The sequence below is a fragment of the Halichoerus grypus genome, chromosome 9 (assembly GCF_964656455.1).
Source record: "Halichoerus grypus chromosome 9, mHalGry1.hap1.1, whole genome shotgun sequence".
Taxonomy (NCBI): Eukaryota; Metazoa; Chordata; class Mammalia; order Carnivora; family Phocidae; genus Halichoerus; species Halichoerus grypus.
In genome coordinates, this window is record NC_135720.1 from 78,097,605 (window position 1) to 78,118,015 (window position 20,411).

The 20,411-nt window shown below is 35.5% G+C and overlaps 1 protein-coding gene across 21 annotated transcripts in view; it reads left to right on the plus strand.

The window, feature by feature from the left end:
- LOC118529283 (uncharacterized) overlaps positions 1-20,411 on the plus strand; it is a 511,719-nt gene that overhangs the window by 340,838 nt on the left and 150,470 nt on the right. For 16 of the 21 annotated variants that reach the window (XR_013441210.1, XR_013441213.1, XR_013441209.1 and 13 more), the window contains one exon: positions 13,503-13,647. The exons of 4 other annotated variants lie outside the window; for them this stretch is intronic. Coding sequence is in view for 1 of the 17 variants with exons in the window: in XM_078055067.1 (XP_077911193.1) it covers positions 13,503-13,551 (49 nt within the window). In the remaining 16 variants the exon portion in view is untranslated. Of the gene's footprint in view, positions 1-13,502; positions 13,648-19,547; positions 19,614-20,411 lie in introns of those variants that run through there. One more of the 21 variants, XR_013441216.1, reaches the window with a different exon arrangement.

Consider the following 20,411-nt stretch of genomic DNA (forward strand, 5'->3'; position numbering starts at 1 on the left):
TAAAAAAGACTAATAATAATGAATTATAAGTGGAAATCAATCTCAACCTAAATTAATAAGCTGAAGAAATTGATTTTTCATTTCTTTTGCTACTTCATTACACACATTAATGCCTTAAATGAAAAGTTATTCCATGTTGCCTAAGATCTGGTTATATCATTTGTCAAAGCAGGTCATATTAAAAAAAAATCCTTTGAGATCTTCACTAGTCTTGTTTTAATATAATTTTGGCCAGACGTCACTTAAAACATTTTTCCCATATTTGAGTTCTGGCTTAATAAATCACTGTCTTTTGAACAATAGAGAGCTCATATTTGGCTAATGTTTTCTTTCTTGTTTTTATTGAAGGTGGTCCCTGGGGGCAGCTGTAAAGTACCCCTAAGAGCTTATAAATAGGGGTAATGAAATTGTCCTTTGAGAATTAAATTATAAAATCAATGGATAGTGTATCAGAACAAAGATATGTAGTCATCTGAAAAAAAATTAAATTTACTGGCAGGGTCAGAACAGACTTGACTGAATACATAAATAAATCTAAAAGAAAAATAATAGTTAATGAGGATGTTATTCAGCAATAAAATCAGGAAAAGTTGACCCAGAGGAGCAAACATTGGCTATGTCCTTTCTAAACACAAAAAGAACATATTGGTCAGTGGCTTTATTGTGAAGATCCATGCTTCAGGCCATTATTTGAATTGTATAACTCACTTTTGTTGTGGTTCTGTTCTCACCAAAGACCTGGCCCATTAAAGGTTGACTGTCCTTGAGGGTCTTCCTTTGGGAGAAAGAGCTGATTATGCTGATGTAAGTGTTTAAGAAAGTAGGACATTCATATTTCTGTTGCATATTGGAATTGTAATCTTATACATCATTCTCTGCCTATAAGATGGATGAAGTTTACTCCCTGAAAGATAGATTCTCAATGTGCTGACATTTAGTGTTTTTTTTTCCAGTTTTACTGAGACATAATTGACATATAACATTATGTAAGTTTAATGTGTACACAATGATTTGATATAAATACATATTGCAAGATGATTATCACAGTAAGGTTAGCTAACACCCATTGTGTGTGTGTGTGTGTGTGTGTGTGGTGAGAACTTTTAAGATTTACTCTTAGCAACTTTCAAGTATACAATATGGCATTGTTAAATGTAGTCACCAAGCTGTACATTAGATTTTCAGAACTTATTTATCTTATAACTTGAAGCTTTGTACTATTTGACCACCTTCACCTGTTTCCCCCACTTCCACCCACCTGTCCTTGGCAACCACCAAATTATTTTCTATTTCTATGAGTTTGGTATTTTAGATTCCACATATGAGTAAGATCATATAGCATTTGTCCCACTCTGACTCATTTCACTTAACATAATGCCCTCAGGGTTCATCCATGTTGTTGCAAATGGTAAGATTTCCTTTTTTATGGCTGAATACTATTCCAGAGTATATTTGCACCACATTTTATTCATCCATTGATGGACATTTTGGTTGTTTCCTTATTTATTGTGAATAATGTTGCAATGAACATGGGGGTGCAGATATCTCTTCAAGATCCTGATTTTATTTTCTTTGCATATATACCCAGAAGTAGAATTGCTGAATCATATGGTAGTTCTATTTTTAATTTTTTGAGGAACTTCTATACTGTTTTCCATAGTGGCTGTACTAATTTGCATCCCCATCAATAGTACATACCAATCAATAATTACTTTTAACGCAAATGGTTTAAATGCTCCAATAAAATGACATAGGATGACTGAATGGATAAAAAACAAGACCCATCTATATGCTGCCAACAAGAGATTCACTTCAGACTTAAAGAGGCATACAGACTGAAACTGAAGGTTGGAAAAAGATATTCCATGCAGATGAAAGTAGAAAAAAAAAGCTGAGGTAGTAATATTCATATCAGACAAGATAGACTTTAAAACAAACACTGTTGGGGACGCCTGGGTGGCTCAGTCGGTTAAGCATCTGCCTTTGGCTTGGGTCATGATCTCAGGGTCCTGGGATTGAGCCCCACATCAGGCTGCCTGCTCAGAGGGAAGCCTGCTTCTCCCTCTTCTCCCTGCTCCTGCTCTCTCTCGCTATCTCTGTTGCTATCTCTATCTTTCTCTCTTAAAAATACATACAGTGGAATATTACTTATCCATCAGAAAGGATGAATACCCAACTTTTGCATCAACGTGGATGGGACTGGAGGAGATTATGCTAAGTGAAATAAGTCAAGCAGAGAAAGTCAGTTATCATATGGTTTCACTTATTTGTGGAACCTAAGGAATAGCATAGAGGACATCAGGAGAAGGAAGGGAAAAATGAAGGGGGTAAATCAGAGTGGGAGACGAACCATGAGAGACTATGGACTCAGGGAAACAAACTGAAGGTTTTAGAGGGGAGGGGGGTGGGGGAATGGGTTAGCCCGGTGATAGGTATTAAAGAGGGCACATATTGAATGGAGCACTGGGTGTTATATGCAAACAATGAATCATGGAACACTACATCAAAAACTAATGATGTAATGTATGGTGACTAACACAACATAATAAAATAAAAAAAAAGATATATTACAAAGCTATAGTAATCAAAACACATGGTACTGGCACAAAAATAGACACATAGATTACTGGAATAGGAAAGAGAGCCCCAGAATATACCCCAATTTGTATAGTCAATCTGCAACAAATGTGGCAAAAATATAAAATGGGAAAAAACAGTTTCTTCAGTAGTGTTGGAAAACTGGATAGCTACATGCAGAAGAATGAGACTGGACCACTGTCATAGAGCATACACAAAAATAAACTCAAAATGGATTAAATAACTAAATGTGAGATCTGAAACCATAAAACTCCTACAAGAAATCAGACAATAATCTCTTAGACATCAACCTTAGCACCATTTTTCTAGATATGTCTCCTCAGGCAAGTGAAACAAAAGCAGAAATAAACTATTGGGACCCATGAAAAAAAAAAGTTTTGCACAATGAAGGAAACCACCAACAAAATGAAAAATGGGAACTCACTGAATGAGAGAAGATATTTGTAAATGATATATCCAATAAAGTGTTAATACCAAACTATATAAAGAAAACATACAACTCAACACCAAAAATCCCCATAAATAATCCAATTTACAATGGGCAGAGGACCTGAATAGACAATTTTCAAAAGAAGACATACAGACACATGAAAAAATGCTCAACATCAGTAATCATCAGGGAAATGCAAATCAAAACCACAGTGAGTTTCTACCTTACACCTCCAGAATGATAGTATCAAAAAGACAAGAAATAACAGTGTTGGTGAGGATGTGGTGAAAAGAGAATCCTTGTACATTGTTGGTGGAAATTGGTGCACCAGTTAATTGATAAATTGTTGGTAAATAGATGCAACTGCTGTGGAAAACAGTATGGAGTTTCCTCAAAAAATTAAAAATAGAAATACCATACAATCCAGTAATTCTGTGAGTATTTACCCAAGGAAAATGAAAACACTAATTCAAAAAGATATAGGCATCCCTATATTTATTGTAGTCTTATTACAGTAGCCAAGTTATGGAAGTAACCTAAGTACCTATCGATATATGAATGAATAAAGGTGTGGTACACACACACACACACACACACACACACTGGAATATTACTCAGCTATAAAAAATATTGAGGTTTTGCCATTTGTAACAACATGGATAGACCTAAAGGGTATTATGCTGGATGAAATAAGTCAGACAGAGAAAGACAAACATCATGATTTCACTCATATGTGCAATCTAAAAAACAAAACAAAGAAACAAACAAAGCACAAATGGAATCATAAATACAGAGAACAAACAGGTGCTTGCCAGAAGGTTTTGGGGGTGATGGATGAAATAGGTGAAGGGGACTAAGAGGTACAAACTTCAGTTATAAAACATCACAGGGATGAAAAGTACAGCATAGGGAATGTAATCAATAATATTTTAATAATGTTGTATGGTGACAGATGATAACTACTCTTATGATGAGCATAGTGTAATGTATAGAATTTCATCACTATGTTGTTCCCCTGAAACTAATATAACTTTGTATGTGAACTATACTTCAATTAAAAAAAGAAAAATGTCTATTCAGATATTTTGCTTATTTTTAATTGAGTTCATATTATTATTATAATTATTATTATTTTGGTATTGAGTTGTAGGAGATTTTTTTTTATTTGTTGGATATTATCCCTTTATTGAATATATGATTTAAAAATATTTTCCCTCATTCCATATATTGCCTTTTCATTTTTTTTGATGGCTCTTTTGCTGTGCAGAATCTTTTGAGTTTGATGTAATCCCACTTGTTTACTTTTGCTTTTGCTACTTATGCTTTTGGTGTCATATCCAACAATTCATGGCCAAGAACATTGTCAAGGAGATTTTCCTCTATATTTTTTTCTAGGAGTTTTATGGTTTCTGGTTTTACACTTCAGTCTTTAATCCATTTTGAATTAATTTTTGTGATTGGTGTAAGATAAGGGTATAGTTTATTTTTGCATGTGAATATCCAATTTTTCCAATACAATTTTGAAGAGACTATCTTTTTCCCATTAAGTGCTCTTGGTTCCCTGATAAAAATTTAGTTGACTATATATGTGTGGGTTTGTTTCTAGACTCTTGATTCTGTTCTATTGGTCTATGTGTCTGTTTTTATGCCAATTCCATACTGTTTTGATTAATATAGCTTTGTAGTATAATTTGAAATCAGGAAGTATGATGACTCCAGCTTTTTTTTTTTTTTTTTTTTTCTTTGAAGATTGTTTTGGCTATGCAAGGTCTTTTGTGGTTCCATATAAATTTTAGGACTTTTTTTTATTTCTGTAAAAAATGTCATTGGAATTTTGATAGGGACTTCATTGAACCTATAGATAGCTTTCATTAGTATGTCATTTAAACACTACTAATGGTTCTGATCCCTGAACAAAAGATATCTTTCCATTTATTTGTGTCTTTTTCAGTTGCTTTCATAAATATCTTATGGTTTGCAGTATATAGATTTTTTACCTTCTTCATTAGATTTATTCCTAAGTATTTTATTCTGTTTGATGCTATTGTAAATGAGAATGTTTTCCTTATTTCTTTTTCAGATAGATCAATATTAGTGTATAGATATACAACTGATTTTTATGTGTTGATTTTGTGTCCTGCAACTTTACCGAACTTGTTTATTAGTTCTAAAAGGTTTTTGATGGAATCTTTAGGGGTTTCTCTATATAAGATCATATCATCTGCCTACAGAGACAGTTTTAATCCTTCTTTTCTGATTTGGGAGCCTTTTATTCTCTTTCTTGCTTAATTTCTCTGGCTAAGACTTTCAGTACTGTGTTGAATAGGTGTGCTAAGAATGGACACCCTTTTCTTGTTCCTGATCTCAGAGGAATCTTTCATTATTGAGTATGATGTTGGCTTTGGTTGACATTTAGGTTTTAAGCTTATCTGTCTGATGGCCAGAACTCATTGCTTGATGATTTTACCACCATAAATTCAATTCTGAAAACTCTGAGATAAGAGGGAGAAAGAGAAAGAAGGTGGGAGAGAAGAAGAAAGAGAACACTTTTTGCCTGGTGAGGCTCAATTTCACTATTTCCTTTGAAACTTCACCACATAAAGCACAGTAGAACTTCTTGTTCTGGCTTGGGAAACATTACTCAAAATTTTATCTAAACTCTATGTCATATTGTGATTTTGCTGTAATCAATTCTTTTATCTAGATGATAGATTAGTGGTTTATTCAAAGATGTAATAATGAGGTGGGCTATAATAGACTACTATAATGCTTTTAATTTTCACCTGGAAGTATTTTTTTGTATATATATTGAGAGGTAATCAGTAAAAATGAAGAGCCGCCATATATAAAACTGTTAGAATGACAGCCTCTTACTTTTGGATAGTATGGTAGAGTTTGTAATTTCAAATTAATTCTCTCTTGATCCTTTTAATAACTGTGTGAAGCATGAAGGGAAGTATTATTATTTTCAATCTGTAGATTAGGAAATTGTGGCTCAGAGAGTTGAGCTGACTAGCCAACATCATGGGACTAAGAAGTGACAACCAGCACAAGCAGATATGCCTCCAAACACTAATCCAGTGCTGTTCCAATTATATTACTCTGTCTTGCATATAGAATTAAATAATTTTTTAAAACTCCGAAAGCTGCAGATCAAAAAAACTTGTTTTTATAAAATGTCCCTGTATTTGACTAAACTGTGATAAGGAGAAAGTGATGAATTATGATTAACCCATTCATAAAATTTTTATCATGTACCTGCCATGCTCTGAGATACGTACTAGAAGTTCAATGGGATACGAGGTAGGTAGGGTTCCTGGTTTCATAAAACCAACAGTTTTGAGGAAGATGGTCATTATGCACACAATCAAACAAATGATATATCAGTGCAACTGTGATAACAGATGGGAGCTTGTGAGACCTTCCCCTGAGAGTGACATTTACTCTGAGGCCTGCTGGAGAGGAAGTTAGCCAGACATAAGACATGGGTGAGGAGGGAGTCTCTTTATCTAGAAACCATATCGAGTTTAACTTAATCATCTTAAATAAAAACAGAGAAATTTAAGTTCTTACTACAACTTTTTGTCCACATTTGGATTCTGACAGGAGAGAGATGGAGGGTGGGAGGCAGAAAGAAAGAGATGGTGCTTCAAATGAGCTGATCCTTGATAATTAATTACCATGGCTTCTTGATTTTCACTATTATAGTTTAGCTAAAACTTTGAATAAAAAAAGCCCCACAAGGTTTGGGGATGTCTAATAGGATACTGTGTTGCAGTAAAAACAATTAGTTAGAGGTCCAAACTTAATTGTCTTAATAAGCCACTTAATCATTCATGACAGACAAGAGAAGCCACAAAGGACCACAGTTCTAAGGCCTTCAGTTTTAAGTGTTCAAAAGCTCATTAGTAGAAAGTAGGGTATAAAATTATTTTATTCAGAGGTCTCAGTTATTATTAATCTCCATTTGTGTAGTTTCTTTGTATTAATCCTTCTTAGTAGCATGAGGAAAATTTTGAAGGAGTCCCCATGCAGAGGTGATAATAAGCATCATCATGGCAAATAGAATGAACCAGAAATTACTTTGAAAATAAAATTTTGGCCATGAAAGACTGAATAGCTTTCATTATAAGTAAAACAATAAATAGAGCCCAGACCTTGATTAACTGGAACCTTAGGAGAATGGATTTGTTTGGCAAATTATTTAAAATATTTAAAAAATAAACTCACCTTTAAAAAGGGAATCATTTTATGCTTGTTTTTTTTTCTGATTATAATAATATGTGCTAGTGTTAGAAACTTGGAAAATAATTTTTTTTAAGTTTTATAGAAGACAATATCCAGTGATTAGTTAAAGTTATTCAACAACCAGGTACCAATTACATTTTAATAAATTTCCTTCAAGTCCTTTAAAAATTTGTACACATAATTAAATATATGAAAAAATTGACACAGTACTGTGTATAACATTTCAGATTTTTGTCAGTTATATTATGAAGATTCTCACATAACATTAAATATTTTTGAGTTTTTAAGTTTTTATTTCTGTATACTATTTTAACATGTAGATGGGCCACATATTGTTTAACTAGTTCTTGTGCTAGATATCTTGAATGTACCTTTTTTTTTTGCATTCATAAAAATGCTTAAGTAAATAGCCTTGCTCAAGGGTCTGATTTTTTTCTTTTTGCATAGATTCCTATAAAGGAATGTTTGAAATATATATTAATACTTATATTTAAAGAGTATGAATGTTTAAAATGTATTTATATGTATTATAAAATTTCGTGCTCAGTATATCTCATTTTTTTAATAATTTGTACAAAATGTACATTCGTTTTCATGCCTAATAATATTGTGAAAGTGCACATTTCACTACATCTTATAAACCTTGAAAATTACTCATTAAATTATTGTATCTAGTGATAATGGTAGACTGAGCTGATATATGTGCATCCCTCCTCACCTAAAATCCTTAAACTTGCAGAAAATTTATTTTAAAAATAATCTATAGCAGTCTGGTGTAAAGGGGAGAAAGCTATTAGCAGACAAGATATTTGTAGGAATTGCTGAAAATAAGAAAGCAGATGGCATTGGGATCTCAGGGAAACAAAAGAAGAGAAAAACATAGACCAAAACAAATGGGAAAACTATTACAGGAGAAGCAATTCCAGGGATATTTCAAGTTTAAAGTCAACACACACAAAGGCAAGTGTTGTCTGTCGTTGAATTATCAACTTAAGAGATTGCTTATGTGTTTGTACTCCCATCCCTTGGAGTTCTACCTAAATGAATTAATGTGTCTGGAGAGAGCACATAGAGTGAATGTTTTGGTCTGAGAGAGAAGTAGAAATTGAAGGACATCTTGACATCAGGGAAATAGTTTAAACTGCTCTGCATGCCCGCCCTGAGTAAAGGCCTCTTTTAGGTCATAGATGTTGTTCTATAGCTTACCTGTCTGCTTCCCCCATGCTTTTGTATAAGCATGCTCAACTTACACAGAGACAGCATTCATCCCTTCATTTAGAGGGAGGCCTGTTGGACAGCTAGAATATTACAAGTGCAGAAGACAAGTTACCCATGCCAGTCAACATGGTCCTTCATTCATTAAATATGCTCCACCAACCAAGGATCAGCAGATATATATATATATATATATATATCTCCAGATTATATGGCACTGTACTAAGGGTGAGGTTTTTTTTTTTTGAAGATTTTATTCATTTATTTGAGAGAGAGAGCGCGCAAGTAAGAAAGCAGCAGAGGGAGAGGGAGAAGTAGGCTTCCCACTGAGCAGGGAGCCTGATACGAGGCTTGATTCCAGGGCCCTGAGATCATGACCTGAGCCGAAGGCAGTCATTTAACCAACTGAGCCACCCAGGCGCCCCTAGGGTGAGGTTTTTGATGAGAGTGTTTCTCAGCCTTTCCTACCAGTTTTGATGTGGGTATTTTCTGAGTAATCTGATGTATAGGAGTTACTCAGCTAGTTTCTAGGTTTCTCTCAGAGGGAATTGCTCCATGTGTAACAGTATATTCGGTGCATCTATGTGAGGAAGGAAATTCAGGAGCCTCCTGTGTTGCCATTCTGGTCCAGAGTAGTGCGTTTCTTGTAGGGCAGTTCTGCTGGAGACAATTTTTTTTTTCCCGAAAATGTCTTTATTTTGTATCCCCAATGGACAAATATGTCACTATTTTTACCCCTTATTTAATTGCCTACAATGTCCCTAATACCTTCGGGGCAAAACCACAAAGACAGGGAGGAAGGAGATTCTGGTTATTTCTCCAATTTGACTACCTTCCATTGTATACCTGTTTTTGTTTATTCTTTGGAATTCTTAAGTAGTTGTTTTTTGTATTTTGCCCAGAGTTTACAGTTGTTAGTGTGAACCAGAGGGTTGATCTGGACAGAAGTCACATCACCATACCAGACACAAAATTCTGTTCTTCGGTTTGTATATCTAGGCATAAAACATGATAACTGTTGTATGCTTGCTACTTTTTAATATTTTTTAAATGAAATTTATTATAAAAGGTGATTAATTGAATTGTATACTATGCAAAAGAGTGACATAGTTATATATTGAAATGTAATTATCTCTAAGAAATATTGAACAACATAAACAAGTATAATTTGTTTCAAAACAAAAACAAAAATAGAGAAGGTACATTTGAGTATGTTACACATTTTTAAATTTTAGAACAATTTTTTGTTAAATTTTAGAACAATTTTAATGCCATATAATCTTCTCATTGTTCTTCTATTTCTAATTTTTTTCTTGAATATGCTAGCATATTGTTTTCTTCTAAATGAAATTTAAAAGCACATTATCATGTGACCATTGTTCCATTCTTTATATAGTATTTTTTAACATATCATTGGATATTGTCACTCTCTGGCTTAAGACTCTTCAATAATGTCCTTTAAAGTCATGATAATGATAATAATAGATAATATTTTTAGAACTATTTATTTTATTTTATTTTATTTTATTATGTTATGTTAATCACCATACATTACATCATTAGTTTTTGTTGTAGTGTTCCATGATTATTTTTAAGTGGTAAACTACACATCAGCATTTTATTTCATCTATTCCTCTAAACTGAAGTCATGGAAATGTTAAATACATATTTAGAAAAAATGACATTCAGTATCTGAACTTTTAGCTACTATATAGTGGAGCCTTCTCATTGCACGTAGGAGAAATATAGCCTCAGTCAATGCAGTGGTTAGACAAGAAACCACAAGTTCTTTTTTCATAAAATTAAATGTGTATTTGGAGATTATTACTTAAGTTTTCATCATTAAATAGTTTGGGAGCTGGCTTGTGTGAGAGGAATATGATGACACTGAACAACTGGAAAGTGCTTAGAGAGATACATGAAGGAAGGCATTGCGAGAAATACAACTTGCCTGCTAAATTTTTAAAATCAAATAATTATCATTATTATTATTACTGTTGTTTCATTATTTTACTGGGAATGAATCTGTACCATGAATACAAAGGAAGGACATTTTCTTTCTTTTCTTCCTAACTGCCCTCAAGTTCTAGCATCTGGGACTCTCCCAAGTATATAAGTATTATAAACCTGCTATTTTATGGGTAACTGCCTTTTTCAATCTACTCTTTGACCCTAAGCAATATTTCTTTTTTTTTTCCTAAGCAATATTTCTAATAGGATTTTCACATTCTAAGATTTTACTTGAAACAAATTGGAAAGGTATACATTTGAGAGTTGAGGAGAGTCTCCACAGAACTAGTATCCAGCTGACTCCTGGCATTTTTTTTTCTAGTGTATTTAATTTGTTGAAGCTCTCTTTTCTCCATGAGCCCAATGCAAATTATTCTACATTCTAAATGTTCTGGTTTAATGGCCTGACTCAGTTCTCCATAAAGTCTATAGAACTCCATGTACTTCCTCATATGTATAAAAGAGGGAAAACAGAAAAAAAAAAAAAAGAGGGAAAACAGTTATTTTACTAACTATTTAGTATACTAACAACTATTAAGAGTATACTTAAATGTCTTTAAAATGCATTTGAAACTCAAGTAATTAAATTATGTGGAGAATAATCTATATGATGCTTTCTATTAAATGGAAGATGTTATAACATATAAAGAAGTTTAAAAGAATTCTGTTTCACTGTTTAGGTAACAGAGCACGAATAAATTTCTATCTCCAAAGTCCTACAATGTTATGGTTCTTTGACCTTTGATGAATTAAATGATATTGTTAGCACTCAGCAATAATAGCCCAATGCCAATCATGAACTTCATTATAAGCATTTATAGAATCTACAACTCTGACTAAAACGTATGTGGCCTCATATTAAAGAGGACAGTTAATGCCAAAGAAAAATGACAGATGTCCCTCAAAACTTGTGTTCAAATAATGGTAGATTCAAAGCTAGCTCAGCATTTCCCAGAGCCTGATATTTCATCACAGCTCTGTCAACACAGCTTGATCAATGTCTTCAAAGGAAAGGTAGAGGCAAACAGATGATTAACTTCAAGCATTTGTCATTGAGACCAAGCTTCGAACAGTCCTAGGCAGTGTGATGGATGTCACGGAGAAACCTCTTTGTATCTGCCAGTCAAACGGAGTAACTGTGAAAGTATTTAATGATATAGGAGAATCTTCATTTCTCACCTTCTACTTCTTTGAATTTCCCTGGGCATTGTTAATATTCTGCAGTGCCAAAATGATATAGCCAGAAAAGGGAAGTTAGGGACACAGAAGGAGAGAGGAAAGACCTCTATGTTTGAATTTTCCAGAGACCATTTTCTCTTCCTTTTTCATTTTACAAAATAAAATACCTACATGTATATGATTGGATAACATACATGGTGGGAAAACTAAGGATTTGGATTGAGGAGACATGGGTTTGGGACCCCATTCTGCCACTCATCAGATGTGCGAACTTACAAGTTATCTACATGTTCCAAGTTTCATCATTCTCATCAATAAAATAGAAATAATAAAGCCTGCTTCATAGGATTTCATGAGGATTAGTGTACATTCAAGTACCTGGTGCATAGTAGGAAAAGCAGGCCTTATAAAGTTATAAAGATTTAAAAGAAAAAACACATATAAATGTATATTTGTGTATGTATACATTTACATGAAAGGAAGGACGAGATTCTTGTATATCACTTTTTCTAATATAAGTCAAGCCAAAAAGAAGCTATTCTCAGTACTGTTTTTATTAACAAAATTCAAATAGTCAACCATAATAATTTTACATATATATGTATATAATATGTATTATATTTGCATACACACATACATAGATGTGTATTTTTGGTACTATTCCTTCACTGTTACACAAATGCTGCATTAATTAGTACTCTAGCCAAAAGAGTGTCAAAACTAATGGTTTTTGTTTTGTTTAAGAAAACATGCTGCTAAAAAACAAAAAAAAGAAAGAAAGAAAACATACTCCTGTACTGCCTAGACTTTGCCATCTTTTTGGGGTAATTAGTTGACTTTTAAAAATAGTACAATAGGGCGCCTGGGTGGCTCAGTTGGTTAAGCGACTGCCTTCGGCTCAGGTCATGATCCTGGAGTCCCGGGATCGAGTTCCACATCGGGCTCCCTGCTCAGCAGGGAGTCTGCTTCTCCCTCTGACCCTCCTCCTTCTCATGCTCTCTGTCTCTCATTCTCTCTCTCGCAAATAAATAAAATCTTAAAAATAAAATAGTACAATATAATAATGACATTTATAAACCATAACTCTTTTAATAAATAATCTTCGGTTCCATTAGTGGCTAAAAATATTACTTGATATATACTTGGCAAGATGACTAGTTTCTTTTTTGATAATTTAACGGATGTTTGAGAATAATTTTACTTCTAAGATTCTAATTTGCTTCTAAATGATTAAATACTTTTCTGTAAGACTGCCCCAGATGGAGAGGATGATTCCTTTAGCAAAGATGCTGGACTATGTAAGGGTCATTTAATTCAGGAGCATTGGGTTTCCTACCTCATCCCTAGGAAGTTGTGTGCTACCAGATGACAGGAAGCACAGTCTTTGCCTGTGGGTATGGAAAATTAATCCTTTAACCTGGAATTAGCTGACTACAATGCTTAGTGGGTCATGGGTAAAAGAGAAAGGGAAAAGGAGAATGAAAATATAGGAAAGAACAGGAATGTGCCTGTAGCCATACAGCCATGCACACACTGTGAAAGGCAGGAAGAAGATGAACACAAAGGTACAAATAGTGGGTAATAAGAACAAGCACTGATGTTTGAAATATACTGTTAGAATATTAAGCTTTCTTAACATACCATCTACTCTTCTCATAGCTCTTATTTTCTTTTGAGAAACACATTGTATTTAAAGAAAAATTATGCTTTGGAGATCTTCAAGCACAATAACTCATCAGACCCACTTCTCAGATGGGACTTGGGCACTGGGCATCCTGGTGAAGTTGGTTGGATGTATAAATAGTGTATCACTCCCTTGCAGGCTGTGGTGTAGAGAATCATGGAAGTTATGTGAAGGGAGCCTCTCCTAAAAAAGGAACTGAGGCCATGCAGAGTCCATCGGACACTTCTTGTGATGTGGCCATGCAGATGAGATGATTCCAGATGTGAAGGCACTGGACAGAAAGGTGAGAGACCTTATGAAAGTAGAAATGCAAAGCAAAGTGTGGAGTGTTGAGCCTGAAGGAATGTCCTATACCTAAGGAACATAGCCTAAGTGGCTGTTCTGGTTGAGACAGTGGCCATAAGGTCCCACAATGGTACCTGTACGAACTTGAAAGTTGTGATATCTTTCTCCCTGTTCCTGTGATGCCCCATCCTTCCTGGGAACAAAACAGGGAGAACCTGGCTTTTCCTTTCAGGCATATTGTGCAGGATTGATAATTGCATTTAGCTCTCTTTCCCCATGGCTTGTAGGCTGCACCTATGTCGAGGGTTTATCCTGGGCACACATTTGATCTAGAGCTGAATGAATGATGAAGATCAGTGTTGTTTGACTGCATTCATGGATAAGAGAATTCCTTGCATTTTAAATATTCATATTTTATAGCTCAAACTCCCATTTGTTGATTAATTCTTGAAGTCAATTATCTTAAATAGTTTAGTACATCTTAGGGCTTAGTATAAAACTGCAATATGTTTTCTAAACATTTTATCTTTCTTAATTTCATACAAATGCTTAGATTTCTGATCTTTGGCAAAGTTAGCTTGAATATTTTGTGAGATGTGGAGTTAAGAAAGTTTACATCTGAAATTAGTGGTTTGAAGAGTCAGAGCTTTCAGCTCTTGACTCAATTTCACATAAAGTTTACAAGAGACAGTGTTGGGGCATCACCCACAGCTGCTGCATTCAGTGACACTTGATACTTTATCTCCTTCCTAGGATAGTTTGAATATATCAAGACCTATAACTAAAATGCTTGGCAAAATATTTTTATTATAAAGGTTAGGTTAAATTCCTTCAAACCATACATATTTATATAGAAAAAGTCTTTGTTTAATAAACTACTCAAGCCCATAATTCTTTCCTTCTATAACACCATTCCACTCTAAAACCAAAATCAAGAACCTGATGAATTCCCTGGGGAATTCTACCATACAATCAAAGAAGAAATAATACCTATTCTCCTGAAGCTGTTTCAAAAAATAGAAACAGAAGGAAAGCTTCCAGACTCATTCTATGAGGCCAGCATTACCTTGATCCCAAAACCAGGCAAAGACCTCATCAAAAAGGCGGGAGAATTTCAGACTAATATCCCTGATGAATATGGATGCAAAAATTCTCAACAAGATTCTAGCTAATAGGATCCAACAGTACATTAAAAGGATTATCCATCACGAACAGGTGGGATTTATCCCCGGGATGCAAGGGTGGTTCAACATTTGCAAACCAATCAATGTGACAGTACACATTAATAAGAGGAGAGAGAAGACCTATATGGTCCTCTCAATTGATGCAGAAAAAGCATTTGACAAAATACAGCATCCTTTCCTGATTAAAACTCTTCAGAGTGTAGGGATAGAGGGAACATTCCTCAATCTCATAAAAACTATCTATGAAAAGCCCACAGCAAATATCATTCTTGATGGGGAGAAGCTGAGAGCTTTTCCATTAAGATCAGGAACATGACAAGGATGCCTGCTCTCACCACTATTGGTTAACATAGTACTAGAAGTCCTAGCAACAGCAATCAGACAACAAAAAGAAATAAAAGGTATTCAATTGGCAAAGAAGTCAAACTCTCTCTCTTCGCAGATGACATGATACTTTATGTGAAAAACCCAAAGGCTCCACCCCCAAATTACTAGAACTCACACAGCAATTCAGTAATGTGGCAGGATACAAAAATCAATGCACAAAAATCAGTTGCTTTCCTATACACTAACAATGTAACTGTAGAAAGAGAAATTAGGGAATCGATTCCATTTACAACAGCACCAAAAACCATAAGAATAAACCTAACCAAAGAGGTGAAGGATCTGTACTCCAGAAAATACAGAACACTCATGAAAGAAATTGAAGAAGACACAAAAAGATGGAAAAACATTCCATGCTCATGGATCAGAATAATAAACATTGTTAAAATGTCTATTCCACCCAGAGCAATCTATACTTCCAACACCATCCCAATCAAAATGCCAATGGCATTTTTCAAAGTGCTGGAACAAACAATCCTAAAATTTGTATGGAACCAGAAAAGACCCCGAATCACCAAGGAAATTCTGAAAAAGAAAAACAAAGCTGGGGGCATCACATTGCCCAATTTCAAGCTATATTACAAAGCTGTGATCACCAAGACAGTATGGTACTGGCACAAAAACAGATACATAGATCAATGGAACAGAATAGAGAGCCCAGATATGGACCCTCAACTCTATGGTCAACTAATCTATGACAAAGCAGGAAAAAATATGCAATGGAAAAAAGACAGTCTCTTCAATAAATGGTGCTGGGAAAATTGGACAGCTATATACAGAAGAATGAAACTCGACCATTCTCTTATACCATACACAAAGATAAACTCTAAATGGATGAAAAACCTCAATGTGAGACAGGAATCCATCAAAATCCTAGAGGAGAAAATAGGCAGTAACCTCTTCGACATCGGCCACAGCAGCTTCTTTCAAGACACGTCTCCAAAGGCAAGGAAAACAAAAGCGAAAATGAACTTTTGGGACTTCATCAAGATAAAAAGCTTCTGGGCGCCTGGGTGGCTCAGTTGGTTAAGCAACTGCCTTCGGCTCAGGTCATGATCCTCGAGTCCAGGGATCGAGCCCCACATTGGGCTCCCTGCTCAGCAGGGAGTCTGCTTCTCTCTCTGACCCTCTTCCCTCCCGTGCTCTCTATCTCTCATACTCTCTCTCTCAAATAAATAAATAAAATCTTTAAAAAAAAAAAAAGATAAAAAGCTTCTGCATAGCAGTCAACAAAACAAAGAGGCAACCCAAGGAATGGGAGAAGATATTTGCAAATGACACCACAGATAAAGGGCTGATATCCAGGATCTATAAAGAACTTCTCAAACTCAACCCCCATTAAACAAATAATCAAGTCAAAAAATGGGCAGAAGACATGAACAGACACTTCTCCAAAGAAGACTACAGATGGCTAACAGACACATGAAAAAAATGTTCATCATCATTAGCCATCAGGTAAATTCAAATCAAAACCACACTGAGATACCACCTTACACCAGTTAGAATGGCAAAAATTGACAAGGCAAGAAACCACAAATGTTGGCAAGGTTGTGGAAAAGGGGACCCCTCTTACACTGTTGGTGGGAATGCAAGTTGATACAGCCACTTTGGAAAACAGTGTGGAGGTTCCTCAAAAATTTAAAAATAGAGCTACCCTATGACCCAGCAATTGCACTACTGGACATTTGCCCCAAAGATACAAATGTAGTGAAAAGAAGGGCCATATGCACCCCAATGTTCATAGCAGCAATGTCTGCAATAGCCACCTGTGGAAAGAGCCGAGATGCCCTTCAACAGATGAATAGATAAAGAAGATGTGGTCCATATATACAATGGAATATTACTCAGCCATCAGAAAGGATGAATACCCAATGTTTGCATCAACATGGATGGAACTGAAGGAGATTTTGCTAAGTGAAATAAGTCAAGCAGAGAAAGTCAATTATCATATGGTTTCACTTATTTGTAGAACATAAGGAATAGCATGGAGGACATTAGGAGAAGGAAGGGAAAAATGAAGTGGGGATAGAAATCAGAGGGGAAGATGAACCATGAAAGAGTATGGACTCCGGGAAACAAACAGGGTTTTAGAGAGCAGGTGGAGGGAATCAGTGAGCCCAGTGATGGGTATTAAGGAGGGCACGTATTGCATGGAGCACTGGGTGTTACACAGAAACAATGAATCATGGAACACTACATCAATAACTAATGATGTACAGTATGGTGACTAACATAACATAATAAAAAATAATAAAAAAATAAAAGCAATTAGAAACCTCTTTGAATGTATTATAGTATATAAATACGTATGTATGTATAAAGTTATCTTTTACTTTATGTGTGTGTTTATGTGTATAGAAGATATTAAAACAGGGCTATCCTTTTCCTGTGAGCTGAAGCCCCAGTGCAAAATTCAGGCACAAACTTTGTATTGACAACTGTCAGTTGCGCCAGCAAATTTGCATTGGCAGAAAGACAAACACACCTGTTGGGTCAATCAAATAAGATTTCCTTTTCCAGATAATAGAGAGGGAAGTTGGTGCAGTCAGCAATAGTCCTCAGGACATTTATAGAGGTGTTAGCTTCCAGAGGATAGCAGGGTAGACATTTGTGGATGGCAATGTCTGGGTCAGCAAGAACCCATCAGAACCCCAGGAAACACAACTGCCAAACCCACTCCTCAAGGTAGCGTTACACATATACACATGAGGCTGAGGCATGTCTACAGATGATACCTACAGTAGTCTGGATGTGTTTTGAGAGGACCACCTCTTCTGAGCTAGGTGTATTTATCTCGATCTCAGGATTATACAGGGTGACTGCTTAGTAAAACAGAGAGCGGAACACTCACGCATGAACACATCTCTCATTTATCACCCTTGTCCTCCCCAAGCTGAGTAATCCTGGTCCCAGGTAAGCTCCTAAATCTGAAGCTGCAGAATAGGATTCAGGTTGGTTATCCAGAGCTCTCAGGAAGTTGTGTTAACAGACTCTTAGACCAATCACAGAGCTTATTCTTCAAACACTAATGAGACTATACTGAGTTCTTCTACTCCTTCTCTAATTTGATGGCCTAGGCTTAAATTTCACTAGTTATTTTCTTCAGGTGTCTGGACATTTTTTGTGGGAATGATTCAGAGTCCTGTGCCTCAGTAAGACTGAACACTATCTAACACCTTCCTATTGTTTCTCCATCCCTTCACTACCCAAGGAAATTTATCCAGTGAAGACAGGACAGTGTGGGCTAGCACAGTGAGCAGGCTGAGGCAGTCATCTCAGAATTAAAGTGAAATGAAGACATGCAGTGCAGACTATTTTTTTTAAATAAGCTAGGTGACAACCATCCCAGTAGTCATCAAATTTTTACCTAAATTCATCATTTGGTTGGTGTTGGCAGTTAAGGCATTGATTACTTAAAATAAACACTGAATGTAGAAATGTCTTCCTATCTTAGATGGATAACTTGTTGAGCAAATATTCGGGAATTGAAAGCACTTTTGGATAAATTTGAGACCTAAACTTTTAACAAAAATTCCTAGTGGTATAGAATCAAAACTATGGAAGTGGTCTGACTGATACACTCTAGATATTTTTACAAGTTTAGCTGAAACTGTGGTCTGCGTTTTTTTTAGTACAGTGTCTCAGTGAGACAATAATAGCATTTATTTCCAGGGCCGTTTTCAGGCATGAGTGTTGGCTTGCATTCTCAACATTACTCTTATCTCTATGCATTCTCACAATCTGCTGATGTGGTCCTTGGACTCATCTCTGTTTCAAAGTAATTTCCTTCCACTTTTCAACTCTGAGTATCTCACATGGGTTGATTGTTCATTATCCATAACAGGTAGCTTGGTGAATTATTTGTACTCTTCCACTGAAGTGAATCAAGCTACAAGGCATGTGGAGAAAAGGAAGGGAAAAAATGAGACAAGTTGGCATGCACAGCTCTTCCTTTGTATGAATTTCATTTTAGGCACTCAACATAAATGGGTCAAAGGCTGTTAAAATTTGAGAAGATTTCCAGCTTTCAATATCTTCTGATATTTTTTATATTAAAAGAGCAATGAAGGGCAGTTATTCATATGACTTTTCTCTTCTCTTTAGCAATGACTATTTTGCAGAGTTGGCCAAAGGCAAAATGAAAAAGGGAGGAAACTTCCTTTATTAGGCTTCTGGGCTTTGCCAGTGCATACTGTGTGATTTTGAGCAGTTGCATAAATTCTCAGAGTCTCAGGTTTTCTCATCTATAAAGAGAATGTGATATTGCCTGCTCCTCAGGATTACAAATTCACTGGATAGTTTGTGACCTTCTACTCTGTGCTGTGTTCTGGGGATGGATCAATGAGTAAGAGATAAAGGTCCTGGCCTCCAGATGCTTGCATTCCAGTGAGAAGAGGTAAGATATAAATAAAGAAGTAAAATGTATAGTTCATCAGATGGGGATAAGCCCTTGAGAGAAAAATTATTTGAGAAGGGGGGAGTAAGGTGGGACACCATTGTGGATTGTCAGATACCCATATCAGAGATACCTTCTATGATAATGTGATCAAGAGATATTTGAGCAGACACTGAGGACATAAGGAAGCAAGCCATAGAGGAAGTCCTTAGAAGAGTCTTCTTCCTGGATCCCTTGGTGTATGGTGCTGGGTCCCACAACTCTCACAAAGGCACTTTTGTCCATGGATGAATGCCAAATTGTTGTTGTTAAGCAGGATTTAAGTATGGGATGTCTGTTTTGGCCATCTTGCTGTCTTTCCTTTGCACCCTATTTTCTAAAATTCAGTATTTTGTAGTGTCATCATGGAGACTGAGTAATCCTACAATCCTATGTCTATAAGCTGGAGACCCAGGAAAGCCAGTGGTATAATTCAGTCAAGGCTGAAGTTCTGAGAACCAGGGGAGCCAATGGTATATACCTCAGTCTACAGGCAAAAGAAGTGGAGATGAGTTGTCCCTGTTCAACAAGTGAAGCAGGAAAAAAAGGCTTATCCATTTTAGTGTCAGAGAAGGCAGAGTATGAATATGGTTACAAGTGTGGATAAGTGGATTTGGTGATGGAGAGGTGAAGTAATAGTTTTTACATTTTCTTTTATTTTTAAATTTACGTACACTGAAATTAACTCCTGTGGTATGCAGTTCTAAGGCTTTAACAAATGACTAAATGTTGTGTCTGTCATTACCATCCTGATACACT